Source organism: Choristoneura fumiferana, chromosome 12 (assembly GCF_025370935.1).
Source record: "Choristoneura fumiferana chromosome 12, NRCan_CFum_1, whole genome shotgun sequence".
Classification (NCBI taxonomy): domain Eukaryota; kingdom Metazoa; phylum Arthropoda; class Insecta; order Lepidoptera; family Tortricidae; genus Choristoneura; species Choristoneura fumiferana.
The window spans coordinates 11835449-11859002 of record NC_133483.1 but is presented as its reverse complement, the minus strand read 5'-3'; the positions used below and the strand labels follow the sequence as shown (position 1 = coordinate 11859002).

Below are 23554 nucleotides of genomic sequence, written 5' to 3'. Positions count from 1 at the left end.
TTGGGCAGTAGTTCCCACGCGGGCCCAGTGCGGATCGGGAACTTCCCACATACCATTGAATTGCTTCGCAGGATTGTGCAGGTTTCCTCACGATGTTTTCCTTCACCGTAAAGCTCGTGGTAAATTTCAAATATAATTTCGCACATGAATTTCGAAAAACTCCGAGGTGCGAGCCGGGGTTTGAAACCACGATTCTCTGCTTGAGAGGCCATAGGTCAAACCACTCGGCCACCACGGCTTTTTAAGCTTTAGTTTTACATAGTTTTTGATAACTCGATCCGTGAAAAGAGCTTACTTGGGACGACCGAGTGGACGTAGACCGGTTGGTCGTCCCAGGTACCGCTGGAGGGACAAGGTGTAGGATCTTTCGGATCAGGATTGAAGGCTGGCAAGAGTATGGCGCAGTCTATAATAGTGTCGCAGGCCAAAGGCCACTTCTTTGTGCCCAGCTAGTAAGGTTTGATCAACATAATTTTTACGTCTTACATTAGGTACCTACGTCATTCAGTCTCTCAATTCTTCCTCAATGCAAATTTTTAAGGTAGAGCATTTTCTTGGAAAATTAAATTATTTTGTCTTAAATGGATTTTACTATTGCGCCCTATGTGTATAACTCACTTGGTTACATCAAACAAAGTATCTCAATCCATGTAGTTAAAAAAAACCTACCGATTCATTGCCATCTCCATAGTCGATGCTTTTAGTATGCTGCAGGTGTTCTTTGCCAGGCCGTGTGGAAGTAGTAGACGACTTGGCAGTGGTTAGTGTGCCGCCAGCCTGCACCCCTTCAGACTTCAGATCTTGGCCATGCTGAGCAGTTGCACCTCCTGCTGCTTGAGATTCTTCGTTTGTCTAAATTAAATAGACCATTAAATTTATACGTAGGTATTAACTTTCGTTGAGAAGCGAGTACTTATTTTAAAACAAAATGAATTCATCTTTGATATAATTGAATAGACTCATATTCGTAATCATTAATTGTGTTTCACGAAATTAAATCGTGTATTTTTAAATTTCTCTGCACAGTTGTCGTTTTGAGGTTATTTTCACGCCCTAAAAATTGTCTATGCACAATCAGTGAAAATGGCGATAATCCTCTATTCACAAACACGTGATTGACTGTTTAGGGGTTTCCAACGTTAATTAAAAATGCATCGATATGCAGAGACTAAAGTAACATTTTAAGAGCATGAGAAGAGAAAAACACATTATTGCACAATTTGAAACCATTATTTGCTAATACTAAATCACGTTTATACCAGCCGTTCAGCGTCTAATCTACAACTTGGGAATCAATATAACGAGCTCGCCTACGCTTTGTAATAATTACAGTCATATTTCACGGTACATGTCTAGGGTCACAAATGCGTGGGCAAGAATTAGATATGATATTTTTAATGACAATAGCACTAACCTTTTGATGGCCCACACGTGAGAGCATACTTTTATCGCCCGTGGGAAGTAAAGGGTGTATCTTTGCACTGATGAGTAAATTATGTCACTCTCAATTAAGTACTGATACAATAATGTTTGGGTAGCAAATTGTGTACCTATCACATATTTTGCTTTAATGGTAAAATAAGTACAATACCTACGCAATATTGATGATTAAAGTGTTTATCTACTGCATAGGTACTTTAAAAAAAATAGGTTCTCTAATATTGTTATCAAATATATTGCATTAATGAAAACCATAATAGGCACTTTACCAAGCCGTAAATTGTCAGTTCGATAAATGTCTTTACAAAAGAATATTTATACGTGTTTAGCTAAATTTTAAATGTTTGGAAATCGAAAATGAATTAATGTTAACTCTTTGGTTATCAGTGTTTCAAGACAAGATGTCAACTAGTGTAAATACTTTACGCCGCCAACTAACTTTCATCTGTACTACAGAAGCTACAATTTCGCGCAACAGGTGGCGCGGAGAGCAATTTTGTATTACATCGCTTCTATTGCAAGATTTATGTTGTGTAGGAAGGGTCTTAATCACGCTATGTATAATATGTATTGCAAAATCACTTGCCGCACCGCCCATCTCGCGTAGTCGCGCCCGAGCCGTCTACGCTCTAGTGACTCAAATTCAAATCGTTTATTTTGTAAATAGGCCGCAATAGGCACTTTTACGCGTCATTTTTTTTTCAAGTACCATTGCTTTCGGATATACCATCATTGCCAAGAAGAATGTGCCGCAAGAAAATTGGCAGAAAGTCATTTGTTTCAACATAAATAATTACAAATAAAATACTTAAAAATACAGTATAAAATTAAAAAAAAAATTACACGAAAAAAAAAACAGGGAGGGTCCCTTTGTTACAATTGGTTGTTGTTTTCTTTTTGTGTTTTATGTACAATAAAGTATTTACATACATACATACTTTGCTAACATCGTCCACTGATACGCTTGACGACATTTTTTCTACAGGCACATTACTTACATTTGCAGAATGAGTGCCTACCGAGGCGGTGACGGTCTTGGGCGCTGTGGAGGTATTGGTGGTCATAGTAGAGGTCTCCTGAGACTTGGGCGGTCGAGTCGGCGGCTGCGAATCACTTTGTCGTGCTGCGGCTGAAATAAAAATATGTATTGGCAGTATTATTACATCAATCTATGTATATAATCTCACTTTTGCAGGTGGTAGGACCTTGCGCAAGGTCCGCCCGGATTGCTACCACCATCTTGCTCGCTAATCCTGCCGTGAAGCGGCAGTGCTTGCACTGTTGTGTTTCGGCGTGGAGAGTAAGACAGCCGGTGAAATTACTGGCACTTGAGGTAGGCAAGTGGTTACTCGTTTGCCATCCAGTCGAATAATAAAAAAAAAAAAAAACATATATCATAAATGCTAAGTTTGTAAGTCTGTTTATTTGTTACCTCTGCCGATACCTCTAAACCTAATAAGATAGAATTTGGTATACAGATGTTGGGGAAGGACATAGGATAGTTTTTAACCCAGAAATTGCATAGTTCCTGCGGGATAGCGACAAATGAATCCTACTTGGATGAAATCGCGGGCAACGGCTAGTCTATCTAATAGTAATCTATCAAAAATTTATTTTTACATCTATTAGTTCAGATTGGTTTTTTCGTACGTTTTGGTGGTGCCTGGTGTGCCGGCTGCGTTCCAGTGACGTTGTCGTATAGAGACGTGGAAGATGTTGCGGCGGCGACTTTGTCGGTGCGTGCGGCCGTCGCGCCCGCCTCGGCCTCCATGGCGCGTGCTGACGTTCGCGGCAATGTAGACGACCCTGTAGGATGAGCTTGTTTTAAGGATCGATTTTGGACCGCATGAGATTTATTTATTTTTTCAACTAAAACTTACGGGAGCTATCTACTGCTCTCTCGTTCTGAATCTTAGACCTAATATTTTTTGGGAACTGTTTGTATTCTAACCCCCGACGCAAAAATAGGGGTGTTCTCAATTTGACGCCAATGTCTGTCTGTCTGTCTCTCTATCTGTGGCATTGTAGCTCTCAAACGGATGGATCGATTTCGATGTGTTTTTTTACATGACAGTGAGTTTCCTTGCTTGGCTCTTAGCTATGTTTTATTAAAATCAGTTCCGCCATTTTTGAGACATTGAGCTTTAAAATGACAATGTCGAGGGTTTTTCAACTTTTATAATTATGGTATACCGTAGGCAAAAGGCTCGAACCTGGCACTATTGTACCGTTTTTGTCAAACTTAAGACCTAAAATTGCTAAAAGTGGCTCCGAAACGATAACGTTTCGTGTGCTCTGCCTACCCCATTTGGGAATACAGGCGTGATGTTTGTGTGTGTGTGTGTGTGTGTGTAATTATAAAATGTCACGTTAAATTTGATGTAAAAATTATACTTTATAGCTATTGCATTGTCTTTACGTACACCACGACTAATATCACCCAACAAATAAATAATGTCATGGATTTACAATAATTCGATCTTCTTTTGTTGGTTAAATGTTAACTTTAGTTATTGTTTTTACGATGTACAGTCACCTGCATTTAATGTCTGCCACAGCGGAGCACACGACCCTAGAAATAGAGTTGTAATCGTATCAGACATTTATGCACGCTTTGTTGTAAGATATTGCTGCTGGTGACTGTACAAGGTTTTGTACCTACAACTACAAAACTTATCATTAATTTGCTTACAACATTATCCATTTAGCAGCGATTATGACGCTAAGGTCCTTACCACACTTTGAGTAGCGAGCGTATTTTGTATGAAGGCGATCACGGCACGTGTTCGCAGTGACTGATATGTATAGAAAACACGCTCGTAACTCGCAAGTCTGATAAGGCCCTAACAGTTGACGGTGAACACTTGTTTACAACCGGATTTTATAAAGATTGCCATAACTTGGCACAAAGTATGTACAAAGGTAAGAGCTCCGAAAGTAATATTTACAATGCATCGAGTTATCTGTATTATTTTGTTGGTAAAAGTAAAATTACTACAAAATATTATTCGATTGTCCTGATCTTTTCCAAGCGGTCTAAGCGAGCAGAGCACACGAAACGTTACAACAATAACAATATTAGGATTGTAATCATGTGTCATTGTTATATTTGTATTTTATGTCTGCTCTAAGCTTTTGCAATTTATATTATATTCTTGAACAATTATTACAGGGTGACTAATAATTAGTGTCGTGGTGGCTTAGTGGTTTAACTTATGGTGTCTCAAGCAGAGAATCGTAGATTCATATGTATACGGGCTCACATAGCTAAGTTTTTCGAAAGTCATGTGCGAAATTATATTTCAAATTAACCACGAGCTTTACGGTGAAGTAAAACTTCTTGAGGAAGCCTGCTCAAACCAGCAAAGCAATTCAGTGGTGTATGTGAAGTTCCCAATCCGCACTGGGCCCGCATGGGAACTACGTCCCAAGCCCTCTCATTCTGAAAGGACTGTGCCCAGCAGTGGGACGTAGGATGATGATGATGATGAATAATAGCTAGCTGTCGTCTAGTTGATAATTTAGGTATCACTTACTGTATCGTGGATCTTGAGCTCTGAGTCTCGCGAACTGCTCCTGGGACATGCACGTGCACTGTGGTTCTCGTCCGTAGGTCAAGCTGTAATGCAAATTTAGGTACAGTACAACCGTAATGCTAATGTCGCTCGGGACTCGTAGGTTTTCTTCGTTTTCCTGAAGATTCATATGAGAAAGAAAAAGAAAATCGATCTTGTGTTTCGAGTTCCGAACGACGTTAGCAAACTAGTTTAATTGCAAGAGTAGGTAGGTGTACATAATTATATTTTCTAATGGCTTTTGTCAGTCTGTGTGTCTGTATGTCTGTCTGTGGCATCGTAGTTTTTAAACGGGTGGACTGGTTTGAATGTGTTTTTTTTTAATTTGAAATCAGGTTTTCTAGCGAAGGTTTTAGACATGTTTTATCAAAATCGGTTAAGCCGTTTTTGAGATATTGAACTTTGAAGTGACAAAGTCGGGGGTTTTCCAAATTTTCATTGGTTAGGTTATAGTCCTGCCTTATTTTATATGGCAATAAATGATTGTTATTTTTCTCAATAGATAAAACCGAAGTGATTTTTGGCTTTTAACAAGTGACTTTTAACTCAGTTTAGTTTGTTAATTACGAGTACAAGCTAGAGAACGTAATATGGTAGAGATAGGCAATAAATGTTAAAAATGTTATTACTCTGTAAATGAATTCCTTAATGATGAAAGTATAAAACACTATAAATGTAAATAAATCTAGTATTAACTGATAAACTTGATGACATATATGTATGTATGTACCTCATGTACGTATGTACTCCACAATGTGACATAATCTAATCATAATCAAATCAATATAAATGCATGATTTTAACTGAATTCAATGTAAATGTGATACAATGTAATGTTTCATTTAATTTAATTTAATTTAGTTGTAATTATTATTGTGTGCCCTTGCAGGGCGTCATGGACTGACTTATGTACCTAACGATAACATCCTATTTTAATGTTCATGACTTTACAGTGACATAAATAAATAAATAAATAAATTTGACAAATATTGATGTAGGTATTGACCTACATGTTTGACCTGTATTTGTTAAAAATTTCATTTTTAATACAAGCCTTTTTGCTGGCCTTACGTACTTTTTTCCAACTGCACTCATCTAAAGTACAGTTCCATACCTTTGTACCAAATTTCAAGTCGACACCACTAACCATTGAGAAGTTTCATCTTGCGGGACTACCAGGACGTCACTGCTAGATTATTGCATTGCCCCAGATTTACATACTTATGTATTGTATGTAAAATTTTAAACCAATCTGACTACTGGAAGTGGGTCCAAATTAAGTTGCAAGATTTGACCCGTAACTAGATACCTACATACATACCTCCGAAGCAAGTTAAACAAAAGCTTGTAAAAATAAACATGCATATTTAACATCGACATCTATTTATAGACTGCATATTTCTTACATCAAAACGGCGCACAAAATTTGTTCACAACGCGAATTTGTGAACCTTTCACTATAGTTTCTTGACGTCCGTGACAGGGGTTGTGTCAAAGTAGTACCTATTGATGATTGATGCGCCGCGCGTTTTGTTCCAAACAGCCAAGCCGTAAAGTACATAGATGATATTTAAATAAATATTTGACTGAAATTATAGTGTATTGTAATACCTGGAACGATTGGGACTGGCCGGTGTGGAGAGAGGTTTCCTCTTGGCTTTCATTTTCTGCTTGCTGCCTGGCGGTTCGAGCTTTAGGCTGTAGCTTGAAGATGCCTTACGCGAGAATTTAAAGGATGGTGACTAAAATAACAAACAATTATTCGTAAAGTTAACTTCCCTGTATGTATTTTTTTCCAAAACACATCTCAAAGCGAGAAAGGAAGAGGATGTGCTGAAATACCAGAAATATTTTTGGGAAGAATTTGTGAATAAGCAAGTGTTTCATGTTAAGGCTCAGGTATAGTGGATAATATACGTATTTTATAAAGTGAACCAATTCCGTATTTATTTTCTACATAAAGCATTATAATATTTAATAATAATTGTGTTTAAATTTGCATAATAAGTGCTTTTAAAGTTTACAGGGAAGGATAGCAAATTAAAGCATAATCAGCGTCAAAAATATGGCCAAGCTTTCGTCAATTTGTATAGTTCTATATTTTTTCTGGATACAGGGTCACATTTCTTGACGCTGATTACTCGTATATTGTAGTAACTTACGCAGCATTCCTTGAATTGCTTTGCATCGATGGGCGAGGTGAAGTTTAAGCCCCAAGTGTCGTTTGTCATTGGGTCCTTCCAATACACGAAGCATTCCGACGCTTGGCCGATGCGAGTGCCTAGAAAACAGATGAATTGAAATTATTTGTTTAGTAATAAATAATAATAATATTTATTCAGTATTTTTGTTCAGTAATAATTATTGGCATTTTTTTTATAAAGCTACCGGGTTGCCTAATTTTTTTACGTGATGTAGTTAGTTGATATTAAGTATGATAAAGCTGGTTAGAGTCTTGTTAGAGTGTATGATAGGTACCTATCTTTAGAACATAAGTAAGTATGTCATTCTTTATTTTACAGTTTGTATATCCATTACTTGTTTCTCTACGCCTTCATTTTTTTGATAAATACCAGCATCCACATCAAACCGTTTGCAAACCAACTCCGTTTTAAATCGAAAGTAGGGAGTATGAGCAAATTGAACTCATTAAATAATGAAGCAGACAGCGATACAACCAAAAGTACTTGTACACTAGTGCCCCGAATCGAGAGATCAATGTTGACTTTATAAAGCACTATACGGTGCAGTTTCACGAATCAAAGCTGCAACAGTCATAATTTTTTAAATTTACTTAGTGCTCTTTTAATGACAGACTTGCATCAACTAATTAGGAATTTCAGATTTAAAATTTACGGTAGCATTTCAGTTGGGTATTAGAGATATTAAACATTATTTCTATAGATACATATATTATGTACCTATAATTAAAAATCCAGAGGAAGGTTCAAAATCTAAGCAAAAATGACGTGTATAAGAACCAAAAAGTTACTTTGGCCTCTTCTAAAGATCGACAAAAACCCCTTCCTTTATTTTTTCAATTTCATGTGTCGGTATACAAAATAACATCTTGTGCCTAATTGTGTTTAGGGAGTCTTTGCTCAATTGAACATTTTCCGGCTGCTTAGTTGACATTTTGGAGCATAGAAGTCACCAGAGATGCAATTTAGTACAGAAAGGATAGATGAATATCGGAAAAGACTGATAGGTACTAATTTATGCTTGCTTTCTATTTTCGCTCAGAATCAATAACTTCCACAGCATCTACAAACTGACTGCTTTAGTAGTTTTCAGCCGATGGCTTGTGTACTTTCTGGTGTAAATTTAAAACTGGGTTACAGCGGCCCCGGGATCTTCCGAATTGCTCTCGTTTGTTGTATGTACGTATACCAACATCACCGCGGACATCAGAACTAGGTGCGTGCAAGAATAAATACTCAGTTTAAAATGAAAATCTGATGCCTGCTTAAATACTCTATTGAGTAATGTGATTTTAACTCGAACTCTTGGGTACTTTAGGTATTAGATATGGTTTACTAATATTTCGGTGAATAACGTTTGGCAACCTGTTTCATTTCGCAACTATTCATTTCCCAACCGTTTAATATTTCTGAAACAGTGAATATTTCAGATTTTTTATAAAACTAACCTAACCTAACCTAAAGGGTTCTACGCGATGGCCCTGAAATAAATCCTGAAATATTTATAGTTTTAGAGTTTGCGAAATTAAAAATTGCGAAATGAAACAGGTTGCCAAACGTTACGTTGCGAAAAGGCAGTACTCGATTAGGTATATTTGTTAAAGTATATAGATCTAGATCGTGACCAATTTTAATCAGCTCCCGTACACAATCAGTCTATACAACAAAAAGCGCTGGTAGTAAAAAAATATAGATATAAATAATATAAGAATAATCTTTTTTTATGTAATTTTTACGTACCAGGTTGCAATAGCCGAACATCAAGTATTTTGTCGACCTGGGAGTTGTAGGCGGTGATATGAAACACGCACTCCGGCGAGTCCTGGATACACGTGATGTTGACCGGTACCAGGTCCTCGGACACTTGCTGCCATTTAACCGTGCCGGCGCCGGAGGCTGACACGTGGAATACTTCCGCCCAGAGTCTGCAATGGTTAAAGGGGTTAGAAACGAACAATTGAGCTAAATTCAAAACGAAATCCTTTTATGATTCTATTTAAATATCTTTTTTTAAATTGAAACAAAATGGTTTCGTATTTTTCTAGAAATTAAGGATTTTTTGCATGTTACTTTAGATAGCATAAAACTTATTATAGTTTTTCCTATAATTAATTAATTTTTAATGTTAGGCCCTGTTGTTTCGAAGATAAGATAGGGGAATGTTAATTTTTCGCTTATTTTCCTAGATAAATTTAAAACTATTTATCTTAAAATCATGAAAAAAATATTTGAAATTGTGACTATAAGCCTTTTCATTTGACGTGTCATATGACATAGATTACATTTTTTTTGCAATTTTTAGAAATATACAACGGCAACGCAATAAATCTTAGAGTTTGGCTTATAATAAATAAACGAACAGGGCAAGTTAGGCAAAACAAAACTTGTAAAAATGTTACGGTAACAAAACAAATTGAAAAGACAACGTTCGCTCGCATAACACCATCTATTACAAACGCAGTTATATCTCATTCACGAGAGCCGAGGTACGGTACGTCACCGTTCTTGGACAGTGCCCTCTACTCTTGTTTAAACTTAAAATATTATGCCACGGGAACGCATTAGCGGGATGTCAAGTATCCTATATCTCAATGCAGATTTTTGCATATCTATACGCCAAGTTTCATGCAAATCCGTTCATCTGTTATTGCGTGATTGTGTACAAACATCCAAACATATTCGCAAACTTTCACATTTATAATATGAAGTAGGATAGTAAGAGAGAAAGAAAGAAAGAAAAGTTTATTTTGGCTCCAAAAAAGTACCACCTAAAACTAGGACTAGAACTAGCACTAAAACTATGTTACTAGGTGACACGGCAGGATACCAAAAAGGGTCTCCACTCAGCATGTGTTGCCGCACATTATGTGCAGTAACGCTGGTTTTCTGTGGAGCCCAAACGTTAAATAAACTTGTATGCATGAGCCAGTTCCTTTGCCCCAGTCAGACGGAGAAAAAAAAATTAAAAAAAAAAAGAAATTAAAAAAAAATTAAAGCCATAGACAAAGGGAGAAGTGACGTGGCTCAGTGTAAAAGATAATAATACTTATACTGCTGTCGTGGCAATAAATAGTAATTTTTAAACATTTTCTTTTGCGATGCGATGTAGTAGCAGAGTTCATTGTTGGTGCATACGTTAATGGTTCCAACGGAAGATCAGCGTCGGCTGCAAAATTGACAACATGCTGAGTTGGGACCATTTCGCGACATATTGTCTCGGTTTTCGTTTTTCTTTTTCTTTTTTTGCTTAATTACAAAAATGACACAAATAAATATTTTTGTTTCTTTCTTTCAAAATGTTGAACAGTTTTTTTTTCTTTTGTTAATCAAACAAAAAGAAACAAATATGAATTTCGTCAATGTTATAAAGTGAGGGCCCGTGACGATACTACTTAGTAAAAACCGGCCAAGAGCGTGCCAGACACGCCCAAAATAGGGTTCCGTTGCCATTACGAAAAAATTAAGTAATATTTTTCTAAGGATTTCGTATTTTATACGGGGTCTTCCAAGTTTAGGTATATTTTATACCTTACTCATAAACTACTAATAATTATCAAGCAAATTTAGCCGTTATAGTTTTCCTTAAAATTTTGATAAACTTACTACCATCTTGAATTTTTCAAATTTTTCCACTCACCGGTTTAGATTTTAGAGGGGGGGGGACGCTCGATTTTAATGAAAATATGCACTTTAAAATTGAATATTTCGCAAACATATCACTGAATCGAAAAATCGTCTTAGCAAACCCCTAATTGTTTTAAAATACCTATCCAACGAAACCCCACAATATAGGGTTGGATGAGAAAAAAAAATCACCCCCACTTTACGTCTATGGGAGGAACCCTAAAAAAAATTTTCTTTGTGTTTTTTATTGTACCATTTTGTCAGCATAGTTTATATATGTATCCGTGCAAAATTACACCTTTCTAGCATAGAGGGTCTGAGCAAAGCCGTGGACGGACAGACAGACAGACATGGCGAAACTATAAGGGTTCCGTTTTTGCCATTTTGGCTCCGGAATCCTAAAAAGTGTACGTATGTGTGACGTCACCCGGACCTGTAGTCGGCTATATTATAACCACATTTTTTTGTTTAATTGATCTAATGAACTAAGTCTATATTTTGAGAACCTAACCTATTGCATAAAATTCCAAATCCCGGTAAATATTTCACGTTAATGACAGTCGTATAATTAGCCTAATCATATCACTGTCCAAGCGAATAATCTTACTCACTCTACACCCACTACGAGTATATTATTCTATTAGCTACTCGTATTTTCGTGTTTGAATGTTATAAATCGTAAATGACTTTGGCCTCTCACAATGTTACGTGTTTTGCGTGCATGATACTGGTTGTCCAACCCCTGTAAAGCGAATTTAAGTCTGTTAATTTTTTATCACTGGGTATATACAGGAGTTGCATTATAAATTGTGTTGGTAACATAGTCGCAAAGTTCGTCATGCAAGTGTTCAGTACACAATGTTAGCAACATTTCCTGTTATAATGAAGTAATAGTTATACAAACGTACAAAATGACATCTTTGAATTATAACTACTGTTTGTAAAAGTTTTTTTTTAATTGATTGCCTTTCAAGTAATACTGAAAAATTCAGTAAAAACGAATTGATGAAATGTATGTTCGCTATGTGAGTTTTGTCTCAGAGTAAATTTAATTCGTATATTACACTGTGTTCATTCGGAATCAAATTAACCCTAGCAATATTAAAAATGTGAAAGTTAGTGTGTGCGTGTGTTACGTCTTCACATTGAATGAAGTCCAATAGAAAAGCTCCGCGGGTTTTATTTGGAGCATTAGGTACATACAAGTACATGCTAAGTCCATTCAAGATAACATTGGACTATAGAAGGTCACAGAAGAGGGGGTTCTAAACATTTTTTGTTAAGTCGTAATAATGATAATAATCATTTCTTTTTATTTATTTATTTTTATTCGACTGGGTTGCAAACGAGCAAGTGGGTCTCCTGATGGTAAGAGATAGCCACCGCCCATAGACACCTGGAACACCAGGGGATTGCAGATGCGTTGCCAGCCTAGAGGCCTAAGATAGGATACCTCAAGTGCCAGTAATTTCACCGGCTGTCTTACTCTCCACGCCGAAACACAACAGTGCAAGCACTGCTGCTTCACGGCAGGATTAGCAAGCAAGATGGTGGTAGCAATCCGGGCGGACCTTGCACCAGGTCCTACCATAAAAATGATGATTAATAAAACAAGTAATAAGATGAAGTCATAATTATTTTTATTTAGTAAGTAGATTAATACGTAATTTGCTACATAATATTAATTCGATTTATATTTATATATTTAATAATTGTGTTTTGTGGACTCGTCCGCTCTCATTCCTGTTTACAAATATTCTACTCTTAGTTCCTGCTATGAAGTTCAAGCTTTTTTCCATTCCAAATTTCATCAAATTTGTTGTGAAAATTTAACTATTTGTTTATGATTAAAGGTCATCACATTTACTTAGATCCAAACTGGCGATTAAAAACTATAATAAATAATGTACAGAATATTTCTTGTGTTAACAATAGTATAATATAAACGTTCCGTTTCTTACATAATATTGTTTTTATCTCTGCCTCTTTAGGTATTTATAGGAAGCCGTTTCTGTTTTTTAACAAAATAGGATAAGTTTCTTTATTGTGATATGAAAAATAGTAAAGGTAATCTCACTAATATTTATTATAAATGCGAATGTTTGTAAGTCTGTATGTTTGTTTGTTACCTACCTCTTCAAGTCTTAACCGAGAATGTTGTACTTTGAATTTAGATTTTTATTTTGAACTTTATTGCTTTGACCAATGTTATAATTTGTTAATATTTTACTTTTAATTTCGATTTTTTATTTTGTATTTTACTGCCTTGACCAATGTTATTATTCTAAGCAATTTAATTTATTCAGGAATGTTAATGATTCGCGTGCAACGATATTATGCTTACTTACATTTTAGATTTAAGACATTGCAACACCCTACATGGGTAGCATGTACGATCTTATTTTAATGTATCCTACCATCTGATTTTTACTGTACTACATGCATGCAATTAATAAACAATAAACAATATTGATGTCTTCAATATTTTAATTACAATTAAGTTTGGACCGGACTCTACAAAAATGCAATTTATTAAATGACTTCTTAAAGCGTGCACTATAAAGAGCCTATTTTCCTTCTGTCCATTCCCATATTGAACAGACTGTAGTATGCTTGTTAGGGCGCTGTTTACGAGCGCGTGTGGCAAAAGGTTGATATTTTTTTTAATCATTTTACCTCAATAAGTGGCCATCACGGCGCCGCGAGTTCTGCCACGGGCTGTCTTCATAGCGGTACGCCTTGCGCAAGATGGGTGCGCAAGAGCACGCCGATAGCTTGTTGCCCATCGTGCGTGTCCCGCACTCGGCGCACTGCACTATGCTGCCTGTAACATTAACCACGATCTTAAGGTATATTGCGCCAGGTTCTTGGACTTGAGCACAAGGATATGAGTATATTATCAACATAAATCTGGATTAGGGACGCGACGATGTTCCACTAGTTTGCCGCATAATAAATGTGTGCTTCACACCCTGACAAGCTCGGATCGTATAGGACCTCTTAAAAGAGTAAACTAAGTAAACTATAGTAAGTAAACTTTATATAAATAAAAATAAATAAATTATCATGGGACACTTGACACCAATTGACCTAGTCCCAAACTAAGCAAAGCTTGTACAATACATATACTTAAACATACTTATATAGATAAATACATAATTATGAAACATCCAAGACCCGAGAACAACCATTCGTATTATTTATAAAAATATCTGCCCCGGCCGGGTATCGAACCCGGGACCTCAAGCTTCGTAGTCTGGTTTTCTAACCACTTGGCCATCCGGTCGTCATAATACCTATGACTTCATATTATGAATGAAGATTTACTCAAAAATGAGAAACTTTAAAATAAGTTTAAGTAATGCATTTTCTGACGTATTTGGAGACATGCACCTATAACAGTTCCGTGATGCCATCAGGTGTCATGCCATCGGTGAGCAAGAGCGAGTGCTCGCGTTTGTGAATCTGCGAACGTTGAGCGCCGTTTGATACTGGTGTCTCAAAATGACATCATGTTGCAACCTAATCTCAATATCAATTACCTGAGCTTCCGTGATGTCACCATGTGCCATTGGTGCGCGAGAGCGAGTGCCCGTATTTGCGATTCCGCGATCGTTGAGAACCGCTTAACACTGATGTTTCAAATTCAAAATTACATCATGCTGCAACCTCTCAATGATAATTACCCGCGGTTGCGTGATGCCACCAGGTGCCATGTGTGCGCAAGAGCGAGTGCCCAGCCCATATTTGTGCCTCCGCGAGCACCGCTAGGTATCTACTAGTGTCTCAAAATGACATTATGCTGCATCCTTATCTCAGTGATAATTACCCGCGGTTCCGTGATGTCACCAGGTGCCATCGGTGCGCGAGAGCGAGTGCCCGCGGTTGAGACTCTGCGAGCGCTGGGCGCCTTGTCGATACTGGTGCCTCACACTAGCGCCATGCTGCAACCCATCTCAATTGTAATGCATACATTTATCACAAAATCATTATGTTTACTGAATAAATTTACGGTATTTTTTAATTTAGTTAATGTTTTCTTTTCAGTTTACAAAATACTGTCGAAGGTACACCTGTTTTAGTAATTAAATAAAATGTAAAAAATAACATTATCAGGCTAAAACATGTATTATAAAACTAGTTAAGTACCTCGTGGTTGAATGAAATTACTTTAAAAACTGTGCTTCTGTTTTGACAATCAAGTTTATTAATTTGGAATTGTTACTAGATAGATGCTTACACAGATTTTATCAGGCATTTTCACGCTATCATAAGCTTTGAGAACACGCGTTAGGTATAACGAAAGAGTCAAATATCTTTATTTCTATGTTATTCGGATGAGGTCTCTTATAAGAGATAAATTTACCTTTATAACTTCTTTAAACTAAAATAAGGATGCTTGTGAAATAATCAAATACTCCGTTTACTCAGCATATAAGACCGAGTTTAATAATTAATTATCTTTATAAATAATACTTTTTCGTGTCAAAATAGGTTTTTAATATTTAATTCTGCAGAAAATTAAGAAACTTTCAGTGCTTTTTTCTACGCTTACGCAAGACAGGTGAAACTTCGAACGTGTTTGTGCAAATCTAAATAAAATTGAAAAATTAGTCATTTGTTTAAAATAGTTCATTAACTAAAGCACGTATTAATTAATAGGCTGCACTCAAGATTCATACATTAAGTATGTGTTAAGATGCTATCAACCTGTTTGTTTGTAGAACAACATTTTGTGATACCTATTCTATCTTTAAATAAAAAAAACATGCAGACAGCATTAAGCGCGTGAATCTGCAATAAAAATAAATTCCGATATCAAAAAGGATTAAAAGCGTTATTTTCATTCAGATACGTAAAATAAACTGTATTTTTTTAAAACGAAAATCCGGACCATATTTTCTGTTAGGTAACATTTTGGGTGAAAACTAACAAAAATAAAATTGCCTTTATGCGGTTTTGCTTGAATGCAGATTATTAAAATACGGGACTATGCTACTTTTAGATAGAAATGCTTTTGTTTTTAAAATTATTTCTAACAAATGAACATTTTGCACTATGTGCTTTTTAATTGTTTTATCAAAATTCAAAAACTTATTTTAATTTTTGTGTTTACAGGGTGAAATACATAAAATGGATCTCTTAAACACAATATATTTAAAAACAACATGCTGATATTACACAAAATATAATACAAATTATTTAATTGTATTGATCACATTATGAAGCTAAGCCGAAATATGTAAAAAAAACATTCTAACAAATCGACACAGCAATAAATGTATGTTTTTTTATGATAATGAAGCGAAATGAACAAACATGCATGCCGTTAACGATAAAATTCAAAGACATCTGTTTTCGCCTTAATTTGTAGAGCATAGAAAATTTTCTCTATCTTTATCCTACGCTACATATTTATAAATATTTAACACAATAAAATATATTTACTAAAATTTTCAATTTAGATAGTTGATCCTATTTCTTACTCTTCGGTAAAATTTACTGACGTAAGTATTCTGATAGTAGGTACCAAAGAGTATATTCTATATGAGTAGTTCTTATTAAATATATTGACCCGGATAACTCACGTCTCAAATTGAGTTAAACCTGTCATTTTTCGAGCTAATCCTAGGCTAATTCATAATAATAATAATAATTCATAATATATTTAATATGAGTGGGTCGCACGGTAGTTTCATGTTCAAAATTGCAAATCTTAACGATTTATCGTTAAAAAATAAATTATATTTGTACACTTTCAACTTTATTCCAGCAAACGCATTATTGTATCCTAAAAATAACTTAACTATTATATAAAATTCGCCCAAGTCTTGTCCCTGCTGAAAAGTGCCCATAACGTTGGCCGGGAAATGTAATATTGGTCATTGGTAATTTCAAGTATTTTTTTTTATTTCACTGAAATATTTCGATATTCTTTAGAAATATTATAGTTACTTACCTATAAGTGAACTTGGCTTAAAAAAAAACCCTACGGATTGTGTCACTGAGAGACAAAGCATTGTTATGATCAATAAACCTATTTTTGGCGCTGCCGCACACCCACTGAAACAAGTTATGGAGCTCAGAGTGTTTATTGTGGCAATCTGCGGACGTGCTTCCAAAACGTTTTGATGAAAAACTAATATTTGTAACCAATTCTTTTAAGAATTCTGTATTGTATGTAAATATTGACTTCCGTTCAGTCACTTCGCATTTTTAAATAACATTCAGCTTTCAAGGAGTTCATTTTAATAGCCAACTGAACCATGAGTCCTTTTGTCGAGTAACTATTTTTGGACTGTACTCGATTGCTCCTGATTGTGGGTTACTTGTGAGCTACGAGGAATCAGAAACCGACTTAAACCGACGTTCATTTACTGAATTGTAAACAAGCTCAGACAATGCTGTTACCTAATAGTAATTTGCAACCAGTTGTCAGAATTTTTTTAACGAAAAAGTAAAACCGACTGCAAAAAAAAATAATATGAAAAAATGGAACCGACTACAAAATCCTTGAAAATATTTTAATTTGTTATTTTAATTTGTTTTTTTTTGAGTCGGTTTTACTTTTTTGTTAAAAAAAATCTTTATTTCTCACTTTTTAGTGATTCTTAGCCAAAGTACATATTACAACGATTCCATTAAACCCAAACACGGCTTAGTGACGTTGTTTTATAACAGAGTTCCGTTGCCTACCTTCCGGCTTCAGCATCAGATCAGTTCGAAACCATCATTACTTGGCTTTGATGAGTTCCATTGGTCATCTACGGTCTTCTTCATCAGGTCCAGTTTACCAAATGATACTTTCTGATTGTAAATGCTTATCTTAATGCTAAAAATGCCAAAATCGCTATAGGTGTGCCTATAAAATTTGAGGTTTGCCCTCAATTTCCCCAGGATCCTATCATCAGATCTTAACTTGGTGAAAATGGGACCATCTCAGAAGAGTACTCTTTAGAATAAAAAAAGAATTTTGAAAATCGGTCTACAATTGACTGAGTAATCGGCGTAATCGGCGAACATAAAAAAAATACAAACATTGGAACATACAACCTCCTCCTTTTTTGAAGTCGGTTAAAAATATGTATGCTATTCCACCTGCCGTCATTATAGCGGCAAACAATCGAATAGTGCTAATGAGGGCTATCGCGTATGAATTCGCCACTAGAGGCGCTAGTGTAGCGTGAGGTCTCCGAAATGTCAAATCTCATAGTTTTTGGGTCGGCTACACGGGTTTATTTATAATTAGAATAATTTTGTGAATATTTTGCAATATCTGAAATTAATTATGGCAAATATGCGTTCCGGGGCAATGAATGTCTGTGTTTTGAGACAGTTTTGTCTTTTGGAAACCTTTGTCTTTCCTTTTTTCCGAACAAAACGGGGACTGTGCAACACTGTGGCATGCTCGATATTTTTATGGTACGGTTTTAAGGTGTACTAAATATAATTTTAATCTAAACTTTGTTTTCACGCCCGTAATAACAGACTTTGTAAGCTATACTTAAAAACCTCACGCAACAGTGCGCCATCTAGTGAGACAAAAAACGATAGCCCTCATTGCTTCACCTACCAAACAAATATCGGTTTAATTATAATACCTACTGCAGCATTACAACGCTGCATGAGTATTTCAAGATGCAAACTTTTTGGTTTAGTGATTTACTGGCCGATTTTTCCTAGCCGCTAACGCGATTGTTCAACGTATTTGGAATTGATATTTGAATTTAATAATTTGCTTCTGGGATTCGATAGTTCGGCAGGCGTTGTATTTTGCTAATTCAGATACTACACTTACGAGAGGTGGACGTGAACCGTTGCTGAAATTTTAGCTTATGGCTCTAGTAGAAAAGCCTCTAAGTTCTGATCGTTTGCAATTCACCAGTATTTAATGTTTTTGGTGTATCGTCATCTGAAGCAGAGCCGGCGAGGGGCTCAGTTTACGAATTGTTTTTTTCTGCACACCTGTGCTAAAGATGGAATCCTACATAGCCGTTTTTGCATCGGGTAAATTTGTTTTCATTGCTCTTTAAGGCAGAGTGATCATTAGGTGTTTTCTTTGAAAGGGGGCTAACTTTGAATTTCTTTCCAGCCCAACCTCCACCCTACTTGAAAAAGACGTTGGTTGCTTGACTTGCCTCCCGCTTAACCGCTGAGGATCCTGTGGACTGCATTCGTCTGGAACTATTGGCTTTTGGGGTGTCCTACTCGAGTGAAGAGGATTCTACTGGGTCTGATTCTGAGTTCGGATTTTACATTTAAAATGCAAAATGATTACCATTTTTTTATTGCGCTAAATTTATTACTTATTTATTTAAGTTTTTTTTTTCGTGATTCCGAACTACTAACTGGCTTAAATCTGGTTTCATGGATTGACATGCGCATGACAATTTAGCTGCTAGATTTTTAACCGACTTCAAAAAAGGAGGAGGTTCTATGCTCCAATGTTTGTTTTTTTATGTATGTTCACCGATTACTCAGTCAATTGTGGACCAATTTTCAAATTTACTTTTTTTATTCGAAAGGGTGGTCCCATTGTCACCAAGTCAAGATCTGATGATGGGATCCTTGGGAAATCGAGGGCAAACCTCACATTTTATGGGTACTCCTATGGCGATTTTGGCATTTTAAGCATTAAAATAAGCATTTACATTCAGAAAGTATCATTTGGTAAACTGGACCTGATGAAAAAGATCGTAGATGATCAATAGAACTCGTCAAAGCTAAGTAATGCTCGCTCGTCTATAAACGATCATGATTAATATACCTAGATAAGTGACTAAGAAGGAGCTTTAAGTTAATGATTCTTTTGAACTGATCTAATGCTGAAGCCGGAAGGTAGGCAACGGAACTCTGTTATAAAACAACATACCTAAGCCGTGTGTGGGCTTAATGGAATCGTTGTGAGATGTTCTTTGAATGGAACCGACTACAAAACCCTTGAAAATATTTTTCTAGGTACCTACTAGCTCGAAGTCGGTGACTCAGCACGACCCAGCAGGATAGATTGAAACCCATTGTATATAATAGGTGTGGTAGACGGCTATTGTTCCATTCCTGCTGGCTCGTGCTGAGGCACCGACTTCGAGCTAGTAGATACCTAGAAAAATATTTTCAAGGGTTTTGTAGTCGGTTCCATTTTTCGTTATTTTTTTATTTTTTTGGAGTCGATTTTACTTTTTGTTAAAAATGTTCTTTATAGGTTGGTTTTCTTCACGGTTTTTCGTGATATACTTTAATTTTTTCTGATTCGGTCCATAATTTTTCTCTAAATTCCAATTGGGTTCACCACAAGCGTCCTAACGTTCGTTTTGACTCCAATTCGGCCTAAATTATTTATTTATTTTGCTACTTTTATAACTTTCGTGATTTTCAACCATGATTATCAGGTATTTTAAACACGTACACTTTTCCTAACCTACTTGAGTGTACATCTCACGTGAGATCAGGTATTTGCCAATTATATTGCGTTTTTTTTGTATTATTCAGTGTTGTGATAACCTTATTTTCATGACCTGTATTTTTTTGACAAAACTATAATAGGTTTTTTAATATTAAAATTTTATGTTTACGAAATTCTACATCTTTTCATTTATGCTAGCATGTTTAGGTGTTTGCGCGCCCTAAGTGTCCATAAGCAGCTAATTATGCTACACTACCTATTGTTGTGCTATTTGATTCTGCGGTTAGTCGTCCAATATATTGTCAAGTTTTAGAATCCCCATCGAGGTGATGCAGTTGCTTGCTCCGCTTAGACGTTAATCCATATAGGCGGTCAATTTCCCGGACAATGACCGCTCAAACTCAATTTGAGCGTCGATTACTGCATCCAAAGTCTGCTCCGTTTTCCAATATCTCAGGTTGACGCTAATGTATATTTAAATCAGCTTATTTCCATATTTGTACAAAGAATGAGATAACTGACTAGCTATTTTTTTTTAAATACTATAAAAATACCGGTGCGTTTGAAATTATTTTAAGCCAGTTGTGACCTGTTTGGATTATTTTAAAAATAACCAACGGAATCGTGAAACGCGAAAGCAACGTTAATGTCCGGGTATTCAATCATGCTATAATCGGCTATGTGGGTCAACTGCGTTTGGCTTCGCAGCAAACTGCTTAGACAAAACATGGCCTGCGCCTTGACTACACCTGATACTGCTATTTAAGTAGCTTAATATATATAGATATATGTATATATAGATAGATAATATTTGCTGGTGGCATTCAGATTGAAAACCTGTCTATTGGTTTAATATTGTAGTGCGTCAAATATCTACGATTACCATATTTTATAGCATATGTCGTATAATTGCGTAGTGCATTATACTTTATAATCAGTACAACGTTACTACTTATTGACCACAAACGCAATTCTAAAATACTTCGATTCCTTGCACATACTTGATTACCTACATCCAATTATAAGTATTTAAAACTATATTATTATAGCTATTTCTTATTCGTGCAGAAACAATTACAATATTAGCAACGTTTAGTCTCAAGGAGAACGTGTCGAGTATTCTTTACTTGATCAATCATCTTATTAGCGAATCTGCGAGAAGCAGAGCCTCCAGTCTGCCTAGAGCAAAACATCAATTTGCATAATAGCCACTTTGCAACAGCCTTATTACTGAAGAAATAATGCAAGTGATTCATCGATGTTGTATTGAAAGTGTTTTACGCAATATCGAATGACTGGATACATACAGGTGTCATCTTCATCTGAAACTCAACTAGAATATACGATATAAAAACGACACAAATAGAACAACACTTTCACAAAACAATAATTACCGTATACATAATAGATTACAATTAATTAACCATTAATATTGTTATTTAGCATTTGTTTTAATATACGTGTAACATGCATTGTAGTTGCTCGATCAACGGTGCAGTGAACTTATTGTACAAAATATTTATTTGTTTCTTTATTTAAAGGAACAATTAACCCATGATAAGAATATACATTCACGAGGGAGGGGGGTAGACACTTCATGTGCATATTAATTTGAATCGAGTACGAACCTCATAATTGTTCCAATTTTGCGCAGAAAATTTAGCAGCCTCCACGCTTTCTTTAGCACCCATATTTATGAAGTAGTGATATCACTCGAATGACAATTTGATTTCGATGCGTGCGCTTTGAGCGGTTCGTGACACTAATATTGCACTACGACTTTTCTCGGGTGAGGGTCGACTTTAATAAGCATTCAAATACCTCTAACTTCGGTGGTGGTTCGCAAATTTAAAAATTCACGGCGTTGAATAGTAAATGAGAGGTGCGTGCTGCAGGAAGCGACAGCACGGAGCCCGCGGGTGCACGCGCGGCTTGTAAACAGAGCCAGCTGCCGGGCGAGCTCGCTGCCTCCGCGCGGCGGCGACGCCGAGCCCGCTCGCACGTCCGCCCGCACCGCCTGCCGAGCCCGGCGCGACGCCACCCGGACACACTACACGCGCCAGCACAGCCCAATACCACCGACTCGGCCCCGGCGCTAGCTAGTCCTCTAATAATGCGAAAGTGCGCAGAATATAAGTTGCGGTAGTAGGATCGGCGAGAAAAGCTACGGGGCACACCGGCGGCTAGGTGAAACGTCAGAGCGGACTGGGTCGCGGGCGCCCGACCGCGGGCGAAACGTGCGTGGCGACTGGAGCCGAGCGGAGTGCGCACGGGGCGGCGCGCAACGCCCGCGACGGCCGAGACGCAGCGACGCCCAAGCCTAGCGACCGCGACGACACAGCGCCCGACGGCTCATCTGCACGAGAAACATCTCGCGACACACACACGACCTACATATACCGTCGCATTTCAAAATACAAATAATTTTCGTTTTATACTTTTAATTTAAATTTACTCGTTTGAAGGACTTTTCGTAAAAATAATGTTAATAATACATATTAGTAAGATCATCAATGAATATTCGGAGCGGTGCGGCGGGGGCCGCGGTAGTGCGCGCGCACTCTTCGCGAGACAACATTCGATTTTGGTCCATGACTGTTGGATGCTTGCTGTGGGCCACCGAGTGTTTTAATAGTTCATTCTAGCTTGACACGGAGCACGGCCGCTTATTAATTTGATTGTATATGCTTTTAACTTCCCTATCTCCACCTATGCATGTTAATTCAAACATAAATAGGTACTCATTAAAAATTACGTCATTACTTTACTATTCTTGAATGCGATTGATGCATTAGATAATTAGTCACTTAATTTATAGGGTTACCGTCAATGTATTATATTCTAACTTAACTTGCTATTTTGATCACAATAGTGGGTATACATTAATGGAGTAGCTACAGCTGATCGACTACCAACACCTATGGTCTTGAACATATTTTACAATCAAAGCCACATTGCAGTTCTTGTAGTAAATAAATTGAGCTTTCCATGGATAACTGGATGACCAGCTTTGTGTATCTATATACTACGAATATAATTATTGATTTATAATATAATAGCCACTGCGAAATAACTGATCACTTCGTATTTTATAGCTTTAAAGCAATGATATCTGAAATCTACCAATAATAAAATAATAAATATCATGGGACTCTTCACACCAATTGACCTAGTCCCAAACGAAGCAAAGCTTGTACTATGGATACTAGGCAACGGATAAACATACTTATATAGATAAATACATACTTAAATACATATTAAACATCCAAGACCCGAGAATTCACACACAAATATCTGCCCCGGACGGGATT

The 23554-nt window shown here is 36.5% G+C and overlaps 1 protein-coding gene across 1 annotated transcript in view; it reads right to left on the bottom strand.

Moving 5' to 3' along the window:
* sif (guanine nucleotide exchange factor still life) overlaps positions 1-22547 on the bottom strand; it is a 165487-nt gene extending 142940 nt beyond the window's left edge. Inside the window, 10 exon segments of the mRNA XM_074095344.1 lie at positions 670-852; positions 2439-2569; positions 3091-3246; positions 4977-5059; positions 6627-6757; positions 7178-7296; positions 8957-9141; positions 13517-13664; positions 14670-14784; positions 21872-22547. Coding sequence (XP_073951445.1) covers positions 670-852; positions 2439-2569; positions 3091-3246; positions 4977-5059; positions 6627-6757; positions 7178-7296; positions 8957-9141; positions 13517-13626 — 1098 coding nt within the window. The 5' untranslated portion in view covers positions 13627-13664; positions 14670-14784; positions 21872-22547.
* Between the last annotated feature and the right edge of the window lie 1007 nt (positions 22548-23554).